The sequence below is a fragment of the Cannabis sativa genome, chromosome 1 (genome assembly GCF_029168945.1).
Source record: "Cannabis sativa cultivar Pink pepper isolate KNU-18-1 chromosome 1, ASM2916894v1, whole genome shotgun sequence".
In the NCBI taxonomy this organism is placed as follows: Eukaryota; Viridiplantae; Streptophyta; class Magnoliopsida; order Rosales; family Cannabaceae; genus Cannabis; species Cannabis sativa.
The window spans coordinates 42,281,622-42,307,043 of NC_083601.1; the positions used below are offsets into that span (position 1 = coordinate 42,281,622).

General features: G+C 32.7%; 1 protein-coding gene across 1 annotated transcript; it reads right to left on the bottom strand.

Moving 5' to 3' along the window:
- Positions 1-1,766: 1,766 nt before the first annotated feature.
- Positions 1,767-11,128, bottom strand: LOC115706684 (transcription factor WER). Its single transcript, XM_061108384.1, has 4 exons — positions 10,713-11,128; positions 10,486-10,615; positions 9,663-10,114; positions 1,767-1,981 (listed from the first exon to the last, which is right to left on the bottom strand). The coding sequence occupies exons 1-3, from the start codon at positions 10,900-10,902 to the stop codon at positions 9,730-9,732; spliced, it is 705 nt and encodes a 234-aa protein (XP_060964367.1). The 5' UTR covers positions 10,903-11,128; the 3' UTR covers positions 1,767-1,981; positions 9,663-9,729.
- Positions 11,129-25,422: the final 14,294 nt, after the last annotated feature.

The following is a 25,422-nucleotide window of genomic DNA, read 5'->3' on the forward strand; positions in this document are numbered from 1 at the left end:
AGTTAATTAATATATATAGATAGTATCGTATAGGAATATAATGCGATCTCAACGAACCTTCAAAAGCAATCTGAGAAAGTTAGATAACTTCATTGAAAGAAATTATACTTTTTGAAAAGAAATTACATAGAAAAGTATTTTTTAATTTCCTCTCTTTTCTGCAAAAACTCGAAAAAGATAGTGAAGAGAGTGAATCATGAAAGGGATACCAAACAAGGCGTGCGGGTGTACTAATTAATCAAAACATTTAGGTGATTTAATTAACCTAAATATAAAACCCCTAATTAATAATGCTACTTCGTGGCCTATATATAAAATAAACGAATTATTTAATACATTTATGACATTATTAATACACGACAAGAACATTGAGTATCAATAGTGACTTTCACTTTTTATAAGTGGCCACGATTAGATAGTGACATTGCTTAAAAGTTATTTTTTTTATATGAAATTCGATACTTACTAATTACATTAATAGCGGTATAACACTATAACACTAAAAAAAATAACGATATACCAATAGTGTTTTTTTAGCAATTCTCTTAAAAATATTATGAATTTTTTTCCCCTAATATATAAAATTTATAACAAATGCTGGACATATTCATAGTGGTGTAAATACAGGGTGAACTTTTTAATACGACACGAGTCCAGGAGGCACACGAGGACCTAACTCAAAAAAATATGGATCGATTTAGATAGGACACAACGTGATGCTGAAAATTGGCACGGTACAACACAGAAAAAATGAGCGGTTAAGCACGACAAGCCTTAAGTGACGGCATGTACGTAACCGCGAATAGACTAGTCCAAACAATACTTTAAAAATTCTTATAATATATTAATAATATAGCATATATATTTATTAATAAATATTTAAATTTTAATCATTAATTCTAATTAATTTAATTAATTTTTTATATAATTATGTGTAAAGTAATATTGAAAATAAGTATTAAAAAAAATCGTTGAAATTACAAAAAATACATTAATTTAGTGATAAATTTAAAAAAAAAAATAGTAAAAAAGTAGAGCTTGAATTCGAGCTTTTATAAAAAATGGCTGACCCAATATTTATAAAAAATAAGCCAGCACGAATAAAGAACATCACAAGTCCGAGCACGTCTACGAAAATATAGACTTACATGTCACTACAAGAATTATGGTTAATACCAACGCCGCTATTACCAACGCCTAAAAGTCTTCATTGAAAATGAGGGTATCAATAACAACATTTGCCTGTCGTGCCAGACTAACCCTTTAAAATATTGACATGACACGACCTAACTTATTTTTTTTATAGGTCGGAACAACACAACCTATATTATCGTAGGCTTTTAATTTAAAATACGGGTCGAGCTAGCCTAGCACGTATGACAGACATCCCCATACAACTTAAAGAATTCTCCCTAGTCCCTAATGTATAGATGAAATCAAAAATATATTAATTTTAGAAAATTTACATAATATACTTAAAAATATTTTTTTTTCATTTTTTCAAAAAATTTTTAGATATATTATATTCCTTAATTTTATTGTCCAATATAATATTATTTTATTTATTATTATAATAATAATAATAATAATATAATATAATATAATGAGTATGGTAAACAACTAGTGGTCATATATAAACCATGAATTCATATTTATTAATAAAATTTAATATTACATCTCACATATATTTAAATAAATATTATTTTAAACATTATCAACATGCTAAATAACAATACTTCATATAAATATATATAAGAGTAACTATATGTTTGAGATGTGCATTATTTATTATTTAGCTTTAATAAAAATAGATGAATAATAATTTTTTCATCATTTATTACACGGCCAGTGATTTGCACTTACGAATTCTAGCTAGTACTGGTAGTTAACTAAAGTGTTGGAGATCAAAGAAAAAAAAGTAAAAAAAGAAAGCCTAATTATCTAGCAAACTAGCTCTAAATTAGATAATCATATGCATGCACTATTAGAATATTTTATATATGGAAGTTATTTTCTAATTAAGGAAATGATTTTCTATTTAAGGAAATATTATGTAATATTCTATATATGGTCAGATTTCTATATTCATTACCTGATTTGATTTCCTGAATTAATTGTCAAAATATTCTGACAATTAATGTGGCACAGATACTGATGGAGTATCTCACCTATAAATATAGGGTCTCGGTCCCCGAGCTCCTTACTCATTCTGAATTCATTCAGCAAATTCCATCTAAAGAGAGTTGAGAGAGCGAGGAAGCCCGAACTCCAATACTGAAGCTATCGCAGGGATTGAAGCTCAAAGATCAATGGCTGGAGGTACATCGATCCTTTCATTGCATATATTATAGATATGATTACAGTTTATTTTCCGCATTTCATATCATTATATATGCTATATTACATACACTATATATATAGTCTAACAGTTGGTATCAGAGCGGATTTATCTCTGCCTTGATTTTATTTGAGTTTCATATATATATATATATATACATACATATACTGTTCATATATATACATATTTGTTTCGGTTCTGTATATATATATATTTATATTCATACCATTTATATTATATATACATTTTAATCAAAAGATATACATATATATATATATATCTTTTATTGTTCATATATACATATATATATTATATACTCATACATTCATACTCATACGTGTATATATATATATTTTTATTTTATATGTATATATGTTTTTATATATATATATCGTATATTATATATATGTTTTGTCACATAATAATAATCATAATATTCATTTTTTATTATGTGATATATACATGCATATATATATATACATGCGTATATATAATCACTATCGGTCCATGGTTTTGTTTTTTCCTTTTTTCATTTTTCGGTGTTTATTTTGAATTCTATATACATTACTATATTCGTATAGTATTATAGATCGATCTAAGCATTGAAAATCCATTGAAAAACTTAAAGATGGAAAAAATTTTCAGTTAAAACTTTTTCGGACCCGATTAGTTTCGTGATATTAAAGTATATATTTTTTCGTGTTTTCGTGCATAAAATCTATGTGGATCTCTTTATTATTTGATTTAGAACATTTTAGATTTGAAAACACGCAATTTGGTCGTCGGAAACGCAATTTCCGATCGGGTTTGGGTCGGGTTCGACGGACCCGCGTGCAGAAAAACGGGTCAAATTCGACCCGGTTTGGCTGGAGAAGACGACACAAACGACATGTCGTTTGTCAAAAAACGACGTGTCGTTTGTCAAAAAACGACGTGTCGTTTGTCAAAAAACGACGTGTCGTTTGTCAAAAAACGACGTGTCGTTTGCCCAAAAACGACGTGTCGTTTTCCAAAAAACGACGTGTCGTTTTTCAAAAACGACGTGTCGTTTGAAAGGCTTCATTTTCAGATGTCGTTTGAAAAACGACATGTCGTTTTTCACAGTGTGAAAAACGACGTGTCGTTTGCATTCATTTTCAGCCCTTCAAATTTTGGAAAAACGACGTGTCGTTTTGCTTTTTGCAAAAACGACATGTCGTTTGGCAGTATGGATTTTTCAAAAAAAAAAAAAAAGGGAAAAATTCCGAATTTTTTTTTTTATAAATTTTTATTTATTTGGAATATTAATTATTTTCCCATTTCAGTGTTAATTTAGTCAATAAATTGCATTTAGTTAATTTTCCATTTTTGTTTAATACATATATATAGTATAAATTGAAAATGGAAATTTGTTTAAATTTGGTAATTTATTACATGATTTATTTAGGCATGTAAAAATTGTGCTAATTTGTGCATTTAATTATATATTACCAAATTTCTGCAATTTATTGTCTAAATTAATTTTGAAAAATCTGCCATTAATTTCATATTAAGGAATTTGCATTTAATTAATTATCATACATTAATTGTATTATTTTGTAATTATTTGATAAATTTATGTTTAATGCAATTACTTTAGATATGTATGATTTAAATGCTATTCATAAATTCCTTTTATAGTGCTAGATATATTTAGAAATATTCAAACATTAAGATAGGTTGAATATTTTATTTAGCAATTAAGTTTCATAAAACTTCATAAAATTATTCATAAAATATTCATAAAACTTAATAAAATGAATAAAATATGAATAAAACGTAAGTAGTTTTGTGGTTTGACATAAGAAAACATGAACCTGGGACAAATGCTCATATCTAGAACGGTTTTTAATGATCTTCGGACGACCACACTAGGAGCACTAATCTCAGTGATTGTCTATTATGTTAATAACGAAATTACTTTTAGGTAGAGCCCAATACCTAATGTCTAAAGTGAAAATATAATTTTTTATAATTAGGGAGTAGCCACAGCATCTTTAATTATATAAAATTATATATTAATTAAAATTCACCTTAATGGACAAAACTTGTAATTAATTATTTGGATATAATAATTTTACCCCACAGGGATTTTATTATATTTTTATAATTAATTAGGATAATATATTAAGTTAAATTCTCTTAATTTACCCCACAGGGAGTTATGAGGATTTGAATTAATAGTGTTATCACAAATTTTAATTAAAGATAGATTTCATTCCTCCATTATTTCTAAATTAAATACTTCATTAAATCTATCATAAAGTTCATCCAATTTTATTAGATTTAAAATTTAGCCCACAGGCAATTTTAGATTTAATAAAATTTTCATCTTCATCATGTTTCTACATTGGTAAAACATGAATTCATTAAAGCCTCAATTCTTTTAACATCTAAATTTTTTGTAATCCTATTCTTGCAGCTATTTCATCCACCTCTAAATATGCTGAAATCACTAGTGAAATCCCTGAGCTTAGGAGTGACAACTTCAAAATCTGGAAGGAACGAGTTCTTCTCCACCTAGCTTGCACTGACATGGATTATGCAATAAGGAAAGATGAACCAGCTGTTATCACTGATACTAGCACTCGCTGCCGAGATTGCCTTGCGTGAAAAGTGGGAGCAATCTAATCGTCTCTCGCATCATGTTCATTATGTCCGGAATTCCTATGGGAATGCGTGGATCGGTGGAGCCACCTGAGAAGGTGAAAGACTTTATCAAAGTTATGGATGAGCAGTTTGACACTTCAGATAAATCCTTGTTCATCAACCTCATCCAAGAGTTCTCGTCCACAAAACTCACCGGTGTTAAAGGAGTTCGAGAACACATTTCTAAAATGAGGGACATCACTGCTCATTTGAAGAAACTCGACGTTATCATTCCTGATACCTTCCTGGTTCATTACATCCTTCACAATCTTCCTCCACAGTATGGGCCTTTCAAAATTTCCTACAACACACATAAAGAAAAATGGACTATCAATGAATTGATGACCATGTGTGTTCAAGAGGAAGCCAGGCTCCTACAGGAGCAAGGAGAAAGTGTTCACCTGACTCACTCAACCTAAGAAACGCAAGCCATTCAAGAAGAACAAAGGGAAAAAGCCCATGGCTCCCAAGGCTGCCATAAAGAAAGATTCCATCAAATGTTTCTTTTGTAAACAAAAGGGACATGCTAAAAGGGAGTGCAGCCAGTTCAAGAAATGGATGGATGACAAAGGTAATCCAATTTCCTTAGTATGTTATGAATCTAATATGGCTAATGTTAATCTTAACACATGGTGGATTGATTCTGGTTCAACAATTCACATAACAAATTCCTTGCAGGATATTCAAAATCTAAGGAAGCCAGTGGCAAGTGAGCAAAGCATCTTATCTGGAAACAAGATGGGCTCACATGTGGAAGCTATTGGAACATGCAATTTAGTTTTAAGTAATGGTTTTGTTTTAAAGTTAGAAAAGACCTTTTATGTACCAAGTTTCTCTAGAAACTTGATTTCAGTTTCAAGACTTATACCCTTTGGTTTTTCCTTTACATTTTCAGACAAATATTTCAATTTATATTATAAATCTGAATGTGTTGGAAATGGTATTTTGTCTGATGGTCTTTACTGCCTTAATTTACAAAATAATACCACTAATAATGTTATGCATGTTCACGCTGGCACTAAAAGATGTGTTATGAAAGAGGATTCCTGTACATTGTGGCACCGGAGATTGGGACATATCTCCATTGATAGAATTAAAAGGTTGGTAAAAGATGGGGTACTCAATACCTTAGATTTTATCGACTTTGATACTTGTGTGGATTGCATTAAGGGAAAGCAAACCTCCAAGTCTGTCAAACCTTGTGTCCATAGGAGTTTTGAAATATTAGAAATCATACATACGATATATGTAGTCCAGATATGGAGTCACATGGTCAGAAATACTTCATCTCATTCATAGATGATTACTCACGCTACATGTATATCTACTTACTTCATAATAAAAGTGAAGCATTAGATGTCTTTAAGATATTTAAAGCTGAAGTAGAGAAACAATGCAACAAGCAAATTAAGATAGTGAGATCAGATAGAGGAGGTGAGTATTATGGTAGATACACAGAAGATGGACAAGCACAGTGCATTTGCGAAGTTTCTTGAAGAAAATGGGATTGTTGCCCATTACACCTTGCCGTACACCCGAGCAAAATGGTGTTGCAGAAAGAAGAAACCGAACATTAATGGACATGGTGCGGAGTATGCTTAGTAGCAACTCTAATCTTCCTAAATCCTTGTGGACTGAAGCATTAAAGACATCCGTGTACATATTAAACCGAGTTCCAACAAAGGCAGTCTCAAAAACTCCTTTTGAATTATGGAAAGGTTGGAAACCAAGTTTGAATCATGTACGCATTTGGGGATGTCCATACGAAGTCGAATATATAATCCACAAGAGAAGAAATTGGACCCAAGGACCATAAGCGGATCTCTTTATAGGGTACGCCGAAAAGTCTAAAGGTTACAAGTTTTATTGTCCATCTCATAGCACAAGAATGGTGGAATCAAGGAATGCAAAATTTCTTGAGAATGCCTTGATCAGTGGGAGTGATCAATCAAAGGACTTAGGTCCTGAGAAAGATCCTTCAGAACCTTCCACTTCAAAAGCAAGATTGATAATGGTTAACACTCCTGTAGTTCAAATGAATGTTGAACAACCATTACCAATCATTGAAGATCCACAAGTTGGTAATGATAATCCAGTAGATCAAAATGTTCAAGAGTTGCCTGCAACTGTTGAACAACTCCGCCGAACTCTTCTTTGCTCCCCAAGAGCACTGTTGGTGAAGTCTTAAGAAGATCTACTAGACCTATCAAACCAAGGATTTATAAAGACTATGTTGTGTATTTATTAGAATCTGATATTAGAATTGGAAATGATCCAGAAACGTTTTTACAAGCTATGAACAGTAGAGAATCAAAATTGTGGTACAATGCTATGGATGATGAAATGAATTCTATGAGGTGCAACAGAGTACGGGAACTTGTAAAGTTGCCTAATGGGGCGAGAGCCATTGGCTGTAAATGGGTCTATAAAACTAAGAAAGACTCATTAGGCAACACTGAGAGGTACAAAGCGAGACTTGTTGCTAAAGGATTCACTCAAGAGGAAGGAATTGACTATACAGAGACATTTTCTCCTGTATCAAAGAAAGATTCCCTGAGAGTCATCTTGGCATTAGTTGCTCATTTTGATTTAGAGCTGGAGCAGATGGATGTAAAAACTGCTTTTCTGAATGGTGATCTAGAGGAGGAGGTATACATGAAACAACCAGAAGGATTCTCCTCTAGTGAAGGTCAGGATTTGGTATGCAAGCTCAAGAAGTCCATCTATGGATTAAAACAAGCATCCCGCCAATGGTATTTAAAATTTCATGATGTCATCTCTTCCTTTGGATTTGAAGAGAATGTCATGGACCAATGCATATACCTGAAGGAAAGTGGGAGTAAAATTTGTTTTCTTGTTTTATATGTGGACGATATTCTTCTTGCATCCAATGATAAAGGGTTGCTACGTGAAGTGAAACAATTTCTTTCAAAGAACTTTGAGATGAAAGACATGGGTGAAGCATCCTATGTCATAGGCATTAAGATTCATAGAGATAGATACCGAGGTATCTTAGGTTTATCTCAAGAAGCCTACATCAACAGAGTTTTAGAAAGATTTCATATGAAAGATTGTTCACCGAGCGTTGCTCCAATTATGAAGGGTGATAAATTAAATTTGAGCCAGTGCCCAAAGAATGATTTTGAAAGAGAACAAATGAAGAACATTCCTTATGCTTCTGCTGTCGGAAGCCTAATGTATGCTCAGGTGTGCACAAGACCCGACATTGCTTATTCTGTCGGAATGTTAGGAAGATTTCAGAGTAACCCGGGGATAGACCACTGGAAAGCTGCAAAGAAAGTAATGAGGTATCTTCAGGGTACTAAGGATTACAAATTGATGTTCAAACGAATCCGACAATCTAGAAGTAGTTGGCTACTCGGACTCGGATTTCGTGGTTGCACCGATTCACGTAAATCTACATCCGGTTACGTGTTTATGTTTCTTGGTGGAGCCGTGTCTGGAGGAGTAACAAACAAACTTTGACTGCTACTTCTACTATGGAGGCTGAGTTCGTTTCTTGTTTTGAGGCTACATCACATGGTGTATGGCTAAAGAGTTTCATTTCAGGCCTTAGAGTGGTTGATTCCATTGCAAGGCCGCTAAAGATGTTCTGTGACAATTAAATTTCTTGTTTTCATGGCTAAGAACAACAAAAGTGGAAGTCGAAGCAAGCACATCGACATTAAGTACTTAGCTATTAGAGAACGTGTTAAGGAAAATAAAGTGGTCATTCAACACATTAGCACTGAATTGATGATTGCCGATCCTATGACAAAAGGCTTGCCACCTCATAAATTCAAGGATCATGTAGAGAACATGGGACTTGGTTCCCTTATGTAATTTGTACAAATAAAGTTATTATTAATGAAACTCTTATTTTGATTTTTCTCATATTTATGCGCATCTTAATTTTACATTTGAGAAAAATTTCAGAGGACCTGAATAAACATAAGGTTTAGGGTTTATTCACTTAAGTACATTGCCACATAAAGTACATTGTTATATAATAAATGTATTGTAATACATGGAAGATAATACTCGATTCATAATGAGGACATGTCGCTATGATTCGTATGTTTATTATATAATGAGGAACGTTGGGTTTGAATATTTTAGTTTAAATGCTGACCAAGTGGGAGAATATTAGAATATTTTATATATGGAAGTTATTTTCTAATTAAGGAAATGATTTTCTATTTAAGGAAATAAATAAATAATTGATTTTCTGATAAATGAATATTTTATATTCATTAAATCTGGACAAAATCAATTATGTAATATTCTATATATGGTCAGATTTCTATATTCATTACCTGATTTGATTTCCTGAATTAATTGTCAAAATATTCTGACAATTAATGTGGCACAGATACTGATGGAGTATCTCACCTATAAATATAGGGTCTCGGTCCCCGAGCTCCTTACTCATTCTGAATTCATTCAGCAAATTCCATCTAAAGAGAGTTGAGAGAGCGAGGAAGCCCGAACTCCAATACTGAAGCTATCGCAGGGATTGAAGCTCAAAGATCAATGGCTGGAGGTACATCGATCCTTTCATTGCATATATTATAGATATGATTACAGTTTATTTTCCGCATTTCATATCATTATATATGCTATATTACATACACTATATATATAGTCTAACATGCACAACGATTAGATCGATCTCAAACTTATCTCAAAGCTAATTAAGGAAAGAACTAAAATATAATATATTATTAAACATTGGCCTGAAGATTAAACATGTTCATCCACTCCAAATTGAGAGACCCTTCATTTGAAAAGTCAAAGAAATCATCAACATCAAAATGGGTACTAGTAGTAGCCATGTTTGAATTATGATCTTTATCGCTAATTATAACTTGGTCGGACGATGATGTTCTGTTTTCTTTGACTAATAATTGTGTATGAACCTTCTCATCATCATACTTGGTCATCACTTTTGGTCTTGTAGTATTATTATTTGGAGTAGTAGTAGTCTCCATTTGTTTCTTCTTCTTCTTCTTCTCTTTCTGGCTCATTTTCTTGCACAAATGAGAATTCCAGTAATTCTTGATCTCATTATCTGTTCGACCAGGCAATCGTCCCGCTATTAACGACCACCTAGTTAATTAATTATACATCGTACCAAATCATCAAACCAACCTTAATTAGTTATCTGTACCGTACGTATATATATAGTACATATATATAATATATGTATAAGTAGAGTTTGCACTAAAATATGAATAGTGCCTAAAGTAAAAGAGTTTAATCATTATTGTAGTGACACAATCTCCTAAAGGTCTTGAAAGTTCCAAATTAACTTATTGGACCCTTTATAATTTCAATATTTTTTAAAAATTAAAATGTACATGTGAAGTTTGGAAATTAATCCCAGCCCATTGAACTCCTTATTACATTATTTATTATTTTATGTATAACAAAGTACATGTAAGAGTAGAATATACTATATATATATTATATATAGTAACCTGTTGCCTAAAAGTTTGTGCAGCCTAAGGATTAAATCCTCTTCTTGATCAGTTATATTTCCTCTCTTAATGTTGGGCCTGAGATAATTCAACCATCTCATCCTGCAACTCTTACCACATCGATTGAGGCCTTCAAATTAAGAGGTAAAAAAAATAATAATAACTGATCAGTAATTAATTTGAAGTACTTAATTATAATACAAATTAATATATATATGTATATATACCTGCTATGGCTGCAACAGTCTTCCACTTTTGTGCACCATGATGTGAAATTACCTCAGCAAGTTTTTGATCTTCCTCTGCGGTCCATGCTCCCCTGTTGAATTTGAAATTGAAATTGTTTTCTTCTTCAATTGGCTTCGAAATCGACTGGGAACTAGAACCCATATTCACTTTCTCTTGGACTAAATTCATGAAAAAAATTATTACTCAAGAGAGAGAATTTCTTAATTTATTATATAATATTATTTGGTGGAGAGGATTAGTTAGTGTGATGAATTAACTACGATCAACTACCTCTGTGATCATAATTGCGGGAGGGCTGCTTTGAAAGCAAAAAGACATGAATGATGAGAAAGAGAGAGAGAGAGAGAAATTGATGATTGAGAAATAAGGAGAGATATCATTGCCATAAAATAAATTTGTACAATTGTTAGGATATTTTTAGTATTTAATTTAGGTTAATTTTAGCACATTTTTCGGTTTAATTTAAATTATGGTTGGAACATTTTTACGCTTTTATCTTTTAGTTTTGCAGATTTAAAAATAGATGAAGAGTTAGAAAATATCAGAAGAAAAAGGATAAAATTTCGAATGAAAATATCCTGGTGGAAAATATCAAGATCAAAGTCGGATAAAGATAGAAGCAAGTGGAGGTTGGGTGCAGAGATCAACACGGGCCGCGGCATGGTATTAGCATGCCACGACCCGCCTACTTAGAAGAAGACCACGTAAGCAACCTAAAGGCCACACGGGCCGCGGCATGGACTTAGCATGCCGCGGCCCGCCTCTTTGTCAACAGAGAGAAATATCTGGAAAAGCTGGCGCGAGATTTTCCCAGATATTTCAAATCCGAATTGAATTTAAACAGTGCGATTTTCCACTTTTTGAGGGACCTGAATACCTATATAAAGAGCAGTAGAGAGTGGATTTAAGCAAGCAATCTCAGAGAGAAAAAGTGAGAGTTCAGATACAGAATAGGGAGATCAGCTGCAATATTGAAGACATACTGCTCAGGATTTTTCAGCATTCTTCTTTTCTTCTCTTCTGTATTTTTCATCTCTTTTCTATCAGTTAATATGTGTATTTGTGCTTCATTGAACATGAGTAACTAAACACTTTAATTAGGGTTAGATGGATATTGTTTAACATTGTTTTATGGTTTTAATATGATTTATTTTCCCCCTAATTTCTATGTATTTTATTCTATTTGTGCTTAATTACTTTTAATTGTCTGGCCACCAATTAACTGTTTATGATTTTGATGCGAGATCTGAGAAGTGAGTGTCAAATATGCTATAGTAGAATAGAACTGAATTTCGATATAGGACGAGAGTACCTATATGGTTTAGATAGCTTATAGGGTTTCTGTGTTTAATGCCTGTTGCATGTTAAATTTATCACGAGAGTAGAAAGTTTGCATGTAATTGAGGTTTATATGTTGCTATAATTTTAAACACTACGCAAGTATACGCAATCAAGTAGTAAATCTCACACAGGTGAGGTCGATCCCACAGGGAATTGGATTAAGTACCACTAAATTATACTTATGATTCTATTCGGTAAATCAAAAGCAATTATGATTTAAAAACAGTAAAATATGAAAGTAATTCAGAAAACTTAATAACACAATTCAAAGTTGAGCAAGATGAGACAATAGGGAGGAGAATCCTGTTGTTGTTTACCCAAATCGTTAATGATTAATTACTATCCTATTCTTGAAGTGAATGACAGATTATGAAACAACCTAGCTCCTTTCAGATCTTCTAGATTCTAAATCACATGTTATCTAATTAATTCCTTAATTAAACTAACATGAAATCAGCATTAAGTAATAATCTACTCGTCACATAAGTCATGTAAATACTTTCGTTTCACATAGAACATCGATTATCTTAATTTTAGCATTCTCAATTCTCACTTTTCAGAATTTTGAATTGAGATCATAGAACATGCACAAGGTGATCAATCTTAAACATGAAATTAAACACAAATTAAGAGAATTTCACACACAAGAATGGAGGAATGGCAATTAAACATTAACTAGGCAAAACATTAAACAACAATCATCATCCTCCCTAAATGGGAAATTTAGTTCAGAAATAAATCCATAATCATTCCTATAGCAATATTCAACATAAATAAATTAAAGAGGAATAAAGAAAAGAACTGTTGGTGGATTGACTCTGGATCTTCACTTTGATTTCCTCTGCTCTTCTTGCCTCTTTCTGCTGTGTTTTAGGGTTCCAAATCGCTTCCCCCTGACTTCCAATCGCAGTTTTCTATTTATACTTGAAATTTAGGGTTCGATGGACGAAATTACCCCCGGTCCGTACGGGATCTCGCCGCGGCCACACTTCCTCTCGCCGCGGCGAGAATGTGCCAAATTTAGCCTCTTTCTGTTTCTCGTATCTCGCCGCGGCGAGCCTCTTCATCGCCGCGGCCAGATATAGAAAAACTCAATTTTTGAGTTTTTCTTCGGCTCAGCACGTCTTTCAATGAATTTCTGCACCCGAGACCTCTTTTACTCCAAAGAACCTGAAAACATAGAAAACAAGCGTAATTCCGTCCCAACACAGCTAAGAATGCACATAAATTGGATCCAAAACATAGGCTAAAAATAGCCTAACAAACTCCCCCAAACTGACTCTTTACTCGTCCCCGAGTAAACTAAGACTAAACTAAAAAAAAACTGACAATGATAGCTGAACTTTCCAACAATTTAATTGTTACCACCACCTGCACAACTTCAATCCAACTAATAACCAGAATTTCAACTTGCCAACTCTAAGAACTAAATTAAATGTGCAATTTACAAGTAAGTAATTCATACAAACATAAAGCATCGCAATTCCCATCAATATCACAACTGTTCTAACTTTCCAACATCCCACTAACACATGATCAATAAGTTTGAATGACATACCTCTCTCCACTAATGTTGACAAATTTCTATCTGGAATCAATAGGTCTTTTTCGGTTAAAATCACATGGCTTAGGTACATGGGTAGGTGAGAAGTCATTTAGGCTATACTATACCATAAGCACTATTAACCAAGCAAGCCTAGACATTTATTTTGCTTACTTTCCATATATCCCAAAAACAGAAATAAGAGATTGCAATTTTTTCCTTGTGTGTGCACCTCATAATTTTCTTAACTTTTTTTCAAGAAGACACATTTTTTTCTTTTTTTTTTCATAGGCACAACACACAATATTCTTATTATTTTTTTTTCAATCTCTCATTCCTACACTTTATATTTTTTTTCACTTACAGCACTTATTCCCCCCCCAAACTTGCTTCAAGGCTCATGGCATAACAAAATATGTTCAGGGTGAAAAGAGTTTAGAATAACAAATTCAGCTCCGTGAAGTGGTGAAAAATTTTAAAACAGGCTAAGGCTCAACTTTGGGTATACTATGGGTAAAACTTTTTTAGGTAGGCTTGAAAGGCTCAATCGATCCAAAGAAAATTTGCCTAAATCACTTTCCAAACAAAAATCATCAAGGATTTCGCTTCAAGAGAGTATGTCAAACAAATTCTATTCCATGTTCAATCAATCATTCCACAAACCAAATAGAACAGAAATGATATGCGTCAAAAAAAAAAAAATGTTTTACATCTAAATGAACAACCTTCTAATACACATCTAATTCAATTCAAAAAGTTATGACTCAAGCACACAGTTAAGATTTCAATCCATTGCACAAGTGAATAACAGTAAGTCAATCAATATTCCAGCTCAGTTATCAACACATGACACTAACAAAAACAAAAACTAAACTAAAAAAAACGAAAACATAAACTGAAAAACTGAAAAAAAAATTAAATCTCTCCCCCCAAACTAAAGATGCACATTGTCCCCAATGTGACATTAAAGAAAAAGGAAAGGAAACTTACCTGAGTGCCACATCAATAAGCGGTTGACGCCCGTAATAAGCGTCATGCAAGACAACTTGAAAATTGTTGTTGTACTTGCCTTCAAGCTTGGCAAGTGATGAGTTTGAACCAAAATCAGCACCAACAACATAAGACTTTGAATGATGAGCTTGGGGAGATGCCTTTTGTAGCTTGTAGAGGATATAATATGGTGTTGATGAAATATATGAATTCATTGGTGGTTTATTAGTCAATATCATTGATGAAGTCGAATCAATGATGCCATGTTCTTCTTCATCCTCCAATGTCACAGTTTCTACACTTTCATCTAACAACACTTCTTCTTGTTGCTCACTCTCCACTTGGCTATCCATACCCTTGCTTGTGATTTCATATTCAATGAGTTCCTCTTCACAAGGATCTTGATCTTCAATTGTAGGCTCATTATCTTCCTTGTATTCAAATAATGACCCTTCTTCATTGTACCAACAACTCTCATAACTTTCATCATTGGAGTTATTACATTCTGAATCATGAGTCATTGAATTATCACATAAGGATCTCACCATGTCAGTTAAGCGGTTAATCTCTCCTGGAAGTGATTGTAGAAGTGATAGTAGTTGCTCCTCTTTTTCAGTTTGTTGGGATGAATTTGGGCAATAGGGTGGGTATTGGTGACTCCAACCCTGAAGTGATGGATCCCAATGCCAGTCGTAATCAAAATCTGCCATGTTATTCAACAGATTTATTACATCATAGCCTCTCATTAATAGAGGTGCTCCAGTTGCCTCTGCTCCATAATCAACCCAGCTTCTTGTTTCATCATTAAGCCCATTATAAAAGAGCCACGTAAAACACCCACTTGAGAAAGTGGGATAACATCTCTCTCCAAGCTCTTTAAATCTCCTCCAAGCAGAATAGAATGGTTCATTGTGTTGTTGGGCAAAATCCTCAAGATATAACATCTGGATTTATCTTGCAGGTCAAACTCATAAGTAACACATTAGTAAAATTAAAAGAAAAATAAAACTAAATTAATACTAAAAAGATAAAAAATTGAAACAACAAAATTAATACTAAAACTAAAAAGTAAAACCAAATTAGAACAAAATTTAATTTTTAATAATATTACAAAAATTAATCTAAAAGAAACAGATTAGAAATAAGCAAAAAGAACCAAAGTAGAAGTTAGTATAATTTTATGTAATATCAATCTTTATACAATTCCCCGGCAACGGCGCCAAAAACTTGTTGCTATAATTTTAAACACTACGCAAGTATACGCAATCAAGTAGTAAATCTCACACAGGTGAGGTCGATCCCACAGGGAATTGGATTAAGTACCACTAAATTATACTTATGATTCTATTCGGTAAATCAAAAGCAATTATGATTTAAAAACAGTAAAATATGAAAGTAATTCAGAAAACTTAATAACACAATTTAAAGTTGAGCAAGATGAGACAATAGGGAGGAGAATCCTGTTGTTGTTTACCCAAATCGTTAATGATTAATTACTATCCTATTCTTGAAGTGAATGACAGATTATGAAACAACCTAGCTCCTTTCAGATCTTCTAGATTCTAAATCACATGTTATCTAATTAATTCCTTAATTAAACTAACATGAAATCAGCATTAAGTAATAATCTACTCGTCACATAAGTCATGTAAATACTTTCGTTTCACATAGAACATCGATTATCTTAATTTTAGCATTCTCAATTCTCACTTTTCAGAATTTTGAATTGAGATCATAGAACATGCACAAGGTGATCAATCTTAAACATGAAATTAAACACAAATTAAGAGAATTTCACACACAAGAATGGAGGAATGGCAATTAAACATTAACTAGGCAAAACATTAAACAACAATCATCATCCTCCCTAAATGGGAAATTTAGTTCAGAAATAAATCCATAATCATTCCTATAGCAATATTCAACATAAATAAATTAAAGAGGAATAAAGAAAAGAACTGTTGGTGGATTGACTCTGGATCTTCACTTTGATTTCCTCTGCTCTTCTTGCCTCTTTCTGCTGTGTTTTAGGGTTCCAAATCGCTTCCCCCTGACTTCCAATCGCAGTTTTCTATTTATACTTGAAATTTAGGGTTCGATGGACGAAATTACCCCCGGTCCGTACGGGATCTCGCCGCGGCCACACTTCCTCTCGCCGCGGCGAGAATGTGCCAAATTTAGCCTCTTTCTGTTTCTCGTATCTCGCCGCGGCGAGCCTCTTCATCGCCGCGGCCAGATATTGTAACGCCCCGATATTTTGCCTTATTTTACAAAAATACTATTTTCATGCATAATTTGAAAAGATAAAAAAAATAATTTAAATACAACAGTGGATTTTAAAGAAAATCAAAATGCAACAGAGAAGGATCCTTCATTTGTAAAACAAGATACAGTAAGTAAATAATTTTAAATAATGCATTTCCACTGTGTTAGATTTATCAACTGCTTAAAATAAAACTAAGGCACCACCGGCGTTCTAGATCGTTTGTCCGCCCGTAGCCGCTCACAGTATACGTACAGAACCGACCACTGCTCACTATACATACTTCCCTGTCTAATACCTGTAGGGAGAAAGTAAGGGGGTGAGCTGAAAGCTCAGTAAGGAAATGCTTATCAAACAATACCATATAATATCACACATACCATTAATGTATTTATTAAGTTTTAGCAATATCATACATGCTCTTTTATAACTATAACCAAATAACTGTACATATGGAAACATTTATCATACAAGTCTATATTATTTGTTCACACCGTACACATATACAGAGATCATAACTCCAATATCATACTCATAACATAATCATATCAATACTATAAATAATAATGTCATTATCACAACATTGGCATATCATAGCCATTACTTACATAACCCGGGCCTAGCCTGACCCTACAATATCCTGGGCCTAATCTGCCCACATAATAACATGGGCCTATGCAGCCCTACCATTGTTATAGGATAGGGTATCTCTATATTCAACAGTAACACCACTGTATCATACCCACCATAACAATCTCATACACGACTCAGGAAAATGCAGGGTAGGGTATCTCTACATTCAACGGCCTTATCCCGTATCATACCCCACCATGGTCCCTCACTTTACCTGAGACGTTAGCATACAACATATAACATACAACATATAACATACAACAATACACCATACACCATACAACATACAATACACAACATACAACATACACATATACAAGTCATAACAACCATAATTTATATATCAATCTACGAATATTGTGTCCATACCACACATTCTCAGTACCATATACAGACTTATAATAACAAATCATAACTCATATTTCAGTACACAAAGAATCCAAATTTATGCAGATAAACACATATAACACTATCTAATTTCCTTACCTCAAATTCCGCTGCTTAAGAGTTGTTATCTCGTCACTACTACCTATAATAAGACATGGGTCAAGGCCCTAATATTAAAATTCGTACTCTTACAGTACAGCAGAAAGATTACTATTTTTGACCAACAACTACACTAATTCAGTAAAAGTTGTCTTCATAAAAATTATAGAAAATTCCATTATCTTTCCAATGATATAAAGATCATTAAAAATGGATTAAAACTCAGAGAGTTATGATTGTTTTACTGAAACTATTTCTGAGAAGGAATATGGAGTAACGAATTATACGACTTAGCAAAAATACAAACTTTTTGCATTGAAAGGTTCAGAACTAGAAGATAACATCTTCATGAAAGTTTTAGGAAATTAAATTCCCTTTCTAATGATACCAAAATCTCTGAAATTGGAATTATATTCAAAGAGATATTACAATTTTACCAAAACAGTTTTGGAAGAACAAGATTCAAGAAACGAATTACATGATACAGAAGGAAACTAACTTTTCGACATAGTATAACTCCGAATTCACGAAATTTTTCTTCATGAAACTTATGGAAAATTGAATAAGCTTTGAAACCACATATAGATCATTAAAAATGGACAAGAATTGAGAGAGTTATGGTATTTTAAGTGAAAGTACTTTTTCTGAGAATATGCGAAAAACGATTTACAACAAACCGTATATAAATGCTACTTTTTGACATAGAAAGGTTCCGAATTTATAAAAGGTTTCTTCATAGAAATTATAGATCATCGAATTATCTTTTCAACGATACCAAGATTACTGAAAACGAATAAGTATGGAGAGAGATAACATAATTTAACTGAGAGACATTTTTTCTAAAAACGAGAATCATGAATAGCTACGAATCCTTAGCCAACTTTTAACATTATTAGACAAAGAAATTGTTTCATACCTCAAATAATTCAAGATGCTTGGACTAAGAGGCACGGGAGGGTACTGATCGACTACGAGCTTGGCTGAGTATTGTAAGTGTAGCAGAGATTCAAGTGGCTAAGGTTGAAGATGACTCTGAAGTTGATTTTTAGGTTTAGGTTTCGTAACCGATCTAGATGAACCTCTTTAAAAATAACCGTATAAAGAAATATGTGGCTAATAAAAATATCACTCTTCATATAATTCAATCTGTTATCTCACCTAAAATTAAGAATAAAATATTCCTTTATTACTAATATCCATTCCTCATAATTTAAAATCAAACTAAGTCAAATACCTAAACTCAATTTCACATTATTACGTGGCTCTCTCTTCCACTCTCTATACATATATTATCACCACTATAGCCTTTTTCTTTTAAATTGATTCCTATATAAAATAGAAGATTAAATCTTTAATAAATTAAAACTTAACTATGAACATGCATATCTACTCGTACAATTATAAATATATATACATATTTATTTTATCATTAAGCTTACACAAAAAAAAGAAATATATTCCTACATAATTATATAAACCATCAGTCTTATTTAATTAAATAAATATGTGCATAATTATATCACACAAATAACATAGGGATTATTTGAATTGAATATTACATTCTACCCTCCTTAAAAGAAATTTCGTCCTCGAAATTTAACTTAACAGACACTCAGAATATTGAGTGTTTATGTCTTTCACCACTTACTACATTGCCTCCCTATCTACCATATGTACCCAACAAACATGTATTTAACCTATGTCTTATCGGTCAATCCACAACACATATAACATTTACAACCTAATTTAAGTATTGTTATTCCTCTATACATTACTTAAATAACAAAACATACTCCATCACAATAACTTACATATACATGCTTTAAATACATAAGTTTTGCAATAACATGCTCGTAATTATATAAAAAAAATTCATTCTCTTATGAACATCCTTACATGTCATAAAGAGTTAAACTATTTATTCTTTAATGAACATCCTTACATGCCATTAAGAGTAAAACTATTTATTCTCTCATGAACATCCTTACATGTCACTTGAGAACACATTATATAATACAAAAATAACAAACACAAAGAGTAGGGTAGAAGACCTTATGCAAACTTCTCTTTAATTATTCTCATTCTTTCGTTGAATGATATTACAGACTAAAATCTTACTCTCTTTTCTTTTTCCACCGTAAAGCTACGGTGTCATTCTTGCAGTTTCATAGTTGTTACTCACTCATCGATAGACACTTATTCCATGACACTTGGAAATAAACATGTAAGCTCTTTAGAAGGTCTTCTATATATAAATATGTTTCTATTTCGACCACCTTTTTGTCTAACATTCACTTCTTGATATCCTTTATTCATGTATTCATTGCACTTGTCACGCCTTCCTATTTTCCTAGGTAACCGCTGTTGATTTTCTTTTGTAGTCTCTTTATTGTATCACTCTATTGTATTTTCTTTGCTAATCTCATATGGTGCTTGGTCTTCTATTACTCCTCTCAATCAAATTGACTTGATTATGAGGTTAGCTAGTTTTCCATACTAACTTTTGTCTACTTTGGTATTACATCGATATAGTGGTGAAGTTTAAATCTATAATGCTGACATATATGTTCAATGATTGCTTCTTTTACTATACTAACCCTCTAGGTATCACATCACTTCATATTTAAAATACAACATATTCTTCTTTTTTTTTCAGCCATATTTATGTCTTGCATATGGTAGACCTCTTTAACTCACAAAATAAATCCTAACTTCTTAATTGTACTTTAAAGATCTCCAAAATCTAAAACCAACTTACGTTCTAGTACATACCATCTTCTTTTAGTTAAGTAAGATCATACCATGCATGTGCTAAAATATCGTAAGTGCACTAGTAACCCTTTAAAACGAATTCAACCCTAACATGGGCTAGGTAGCCCAACTATTTATTTATCATTGACTCTTAGCAATAGGTTAATCATCTACTCTCATAAATATTTAATCAGTCAAGTTTCCGAGGTAAGGATACCATATACATAATTGGCAAAACATGCCAAACAGACCTTACTCTGTTCATTTTTTATTATACCTTCTACACCCCACTTGTATCTGATTTTCTACTAGAGACTCACTTTTTATAATTATTTAGTTAGGGCTCTTTGACTCGTACGTCCTAAACTACCTCTAAAAATAAGTCGATAATTCACTTAGGCATTTTTATTTCATATCTGAATGCAATCATGTTACCAATATATACCTCCCTTGTTCTTCTCTTCTAATTTTTCCACTTTCAATTGGACGAAACTTAGTTGTGTGCAATAAGTTGGTTATTGTCGGCTTGAGAGAGTCCTTCCAAAGAATCTTTGTTACTGGCTTTTTAGATTGAGAAAAACATCTAATATTTTTCCGAATTCTTTACTCTTAACAATTTTAGCTTTTGACAAATCCATTATCATTCTTTTCTCGGGCACTATAGGGCCTAGAAACACCATCTCTTTTCATCAGGGCTAGACTCTGTGAGTTTTTCTCTTAGTCTCTCATTATGATGACACTCCAACATACTTATTCTATTGTCCATAATATCAGTCGTAATTGGATTGTAGTATCATTTGCTTACGTTGTGCCTTGAATTCTTTTATGTTGTATGAGCATTCTCTGACCCCAACACTTATCAGAAACTTGTATAGTCCTTGACATGCCATGAAATTCTTCAATATGTATTACTTTGGTCCTAATTGTGTCTCACTTTTCTCCTGTCTCTAAGTGAAGCTTTCCCAACCTTTTCTCATTGAGCTATACTCCACATCGTTGTTGTTGTATCGGTGAGTATTTGGAATCTAGGGATATCACCCTTGAATGTTAATTTCTCCTCTTTCTCAAGTTTTGAATCTGCGATCTACTCTCTGTAGTTGTTTGTTGTACAACCGCCACAAAGCTGCATCCACAATCTCTTAGTTGTGTAGTTGTGATCCATTCCGAGTAGTCACCCTCTTAGTTGTCTCTCATTCATGTTGTACCCAAATTGTTAGCCGTGCTTGGACCTTCTTTGTCTTTCTCCTTTGAAAATGTCTCTGTCGAAACCATGCACATTTTTCTCTATTGTCTCCTCCACCAAGTATATGACCTTGAGTTTAAAGTTTACAACTTTCCTTCAGTAATCTAATATTTTTTGATGCTCTGCTTATCTCTTAGTGTTTAAGATACATTCATAAGCTATTACTTCTAGTAATTTTATCATGTCTCTTTCTGACTTCTTATTTTGAATCCTATTCAGCACACTACACTCCTTTTTATATGATGACATCGTCCTCTCCTGACTCATTTCTATAACAGACTTATCTCTAATGTCTTTGCATACAGTACTCATACTTCTTACCATCTAACTTAGGAGTGTGTAACTTATAGAATATCCAACAAGATAGTACCTTCTCCTTAAAGATCTATTATTTCATCCTTCTTAATAAGTAGGTTTCGTAAATTATACTGTCCCAGTCTGGTATAACGTCTACTATTCTAAGTCATCCCTACTTCCTATATGTTGGGCTTCCATTCATGGCTAGGTGTAAAGACCGCTTCTTCAACCATTCATAGATAGGTGAAAATATATGCGTCGGTACTTAGTTGGCTATTGGTACATTTCATTATGTGCTTCAAGTTCCACTACTAGTGTTGGTGATCTTTTGTTGAGCCTGTGAAAACTCTTCAACAAATTGTCTTAGTCATGCTCGTAGTCCTTCCAATACCTCTATTAGATCGTTAGCCTTAACTATTATTGGGTTCTCTGGAACATCGACCATCTGTGGGTCAGCGGAACACACATCCTTAGCCCCCACCTCTATTGGTCGTTCCTTTCACATTGATTCTAACTGATCTTCTAGTTTCATGTGTGAGCTCTTACAAGAAAGGTTGATTTAAAAGAAACAAAAGAGTTCAATTATTAGAAGAGAAGATTCTATGTACATATCTAAACTTAATGTTGTCAAGCTTAACTAGTAATATTCTATTTATCAAATAAAGTCTTATGAACTCCTAATATAATCTATTCTAAATTTTCAAGAAAGGAACATGGTCCTTCCTAGTTCAATTCAAGACAATAAAGAAATATAAACTTATACATCTTCTTCCTAAAAAGTGTAATCAATCATAAGAGATAGAGGGTACTATTGATGTCTCTAAGCACCACCTAAGATGAGGCTCTAATTATATGTATCACATATAAGACTATTAATGGCAATACCAAGAAAATTAAAACTAACACTTACATAATAGTGAGAGGGATCTTTTTCAGTCTTCTGTATGTATACCGTGAGTATCCTTCGGGCTAATGGACGATCGGCTCTGATACCAACTGTAACGCCCCGATATTTTGCCTTATTTTACAAAAATACTATTTTCATGCATAATTTGAAAAGATAAAAAAAATAATTTAAATACAACAGTGGATTTTAAAGAAAATCAAAATGCAACAGAGAAGGATCCTTCATTTGTAAAACAAGATACAGTAAGTAAATAATTTTAAATAATGCATTTCCACTGTGTTAGATTTATCAACTGCTTAAAATAAAACTAAGGCACCACCGGCGTTCTAGATCGTTTGTCCGCCCGTAGCCGCTCACAGTATACGTACCAGAACTGACCCTGCTCACTATACATACTTCCCTGTCTAATACCTGTAGGGAGAAAGTAAGGGGGTGAGCTGAAAGCTCAGTAAGGAAATGCTTATCAAACAATACCATATAATATCACACATACCATTAATGTATTTATTAAGTTTTAGCAATATCATACATGCTCTTTTATAACTATAACCAAATAACTGTACATATGGAAACATTTATCATACAAGTCTATATTATTTGTTCACACCGTACACATATACAGAGATCATAACTCCAATATCATACTCATAACATAATCATATCAATACTATAAATAATAATGTCATTATCACAACATTGGCATATCATAGCCATTACTTACATAACCCGGGCCTAGCCTGACCCTACAATATCCTGGGCCTAATCTGCCCACATAATAACATGGGCCTATGCAGCCCTACCATTGTTATAGGATAGGGTATCTCTATATTCAACAGTAACACCACTGTATCATACCCACCATAACAATCTCATACACGACTCAGGAAAATGCAGGGTAGGGTATCTCTACATTCAACGGCCTTATCCCGTATCATACCCCACCATGGTCCCTCACTTTACCTGAGACGTTAGCATACAACATATAACATACAACATATAACATACAACAATACACCATACACCATACAACATACAATACACAACATACAACATACACATATACAAGTCATAACAACCATAATTTATATATCAATCTACGAATATTGTGTCCATACCACACATTCTCAGTACCATATACAGACTTATAATAACAAATCATAACTCATATTTCAGTACACAAAGAATCCAAATTTATGCAGATAAACACATATAACACTATCTAATTTCCTTACCTCAAATTCCGCTGCTTAAGAGTTGTTATCTCGTCACTACTACCTATAATAAGACATGGGTCAAGGCCCTAATATTAAAATTCGTACTCTTACAGTACAGTAGAAAGATTACTATTTTTGACCAACAACTACACTAATTCAGTAAAAGTTGTCTTCATAAAAATTATAGAAAATTCCATTATCTTTCCAATGATATAAAGATCATTAAAAATGGATTAAAACTCAGAGAGTTATGATTGTTTTACTGAAACTATTTCTGAGAAGGAATATGGAGTAACGAATTATACGACTTAGCAAAAATACAAACTTTTTGCATTGAAAGGTTCAGAACTAGAAGATAACATCTTCATGAAAGTTTTAGGAAATTAAATTCCCTTTCTAATGATACCAAAATCTCTGAAATTGGAATTATATTCAAAGAGATATTACAATTTTACCAAAACAGTTTTGGAAGAACAAGATTCAAGAAACGAATTACATGATACAAAAGGAAACTAACTTTTCGACATAGTATAACTCCGAATTCACGAAATGTTTCTTCATGAAACTTATGGAAAATTGAATAAGCTTTGAAACCACATATAGATCATTAAAAATAGACAAGAATTGAGAGAGTTATGGTATTTTAAGTGAAAGTACTTTTTCTGAGAATATGCGAAAAACGATTTACAACAAACCGTATATAAATGCTACTTTTTGACATAGAAAGGTTCCGAATTTATAAAAGGTTTCTTCATAGAAATTATAGATCATCGAATTATCTTTTCAACGATACCAAGATTACTGAAAACGAATAAGTATGGAGAGAGATAACATAATTTAACTGAGAGACATTTTTTCTAAAAACGAGAATCATGAATAGCTACGAATCCTTAGCCAACTTTTAACATTATTAGACAAAGAAATTGTTTCATACCTCAAATAATTCAAGATGCTTGGACTAAGAGACACGGGAGGGTACTGATCGACTACGAGCTTGGCTGAGTATTGTAAGTGTAGCAG

Coding starts and splice junctions, on each gene's coding strand:
- LOC115706684 (XM_061108384.1), bottom strand. CDS start 10,902: ATGAATTTAGTCCAAGAGAAAGTGAATATGGGTTCTAGTTCCCAGTCG. Junction 10,616..10,712: donor GACTGTTGCAGCCATAGCAG/GTATATATACAT, acceptor CTTAATTTGAAG/GCCTCAATCGATGTGGTAAG. Junction 10,115..10,485: donor CACAAACTTTTAGGCAACAG/GTTACTATATAT, acceptor TTAATTAACTAG/GTGGTCGTTAATAGCGGGAC.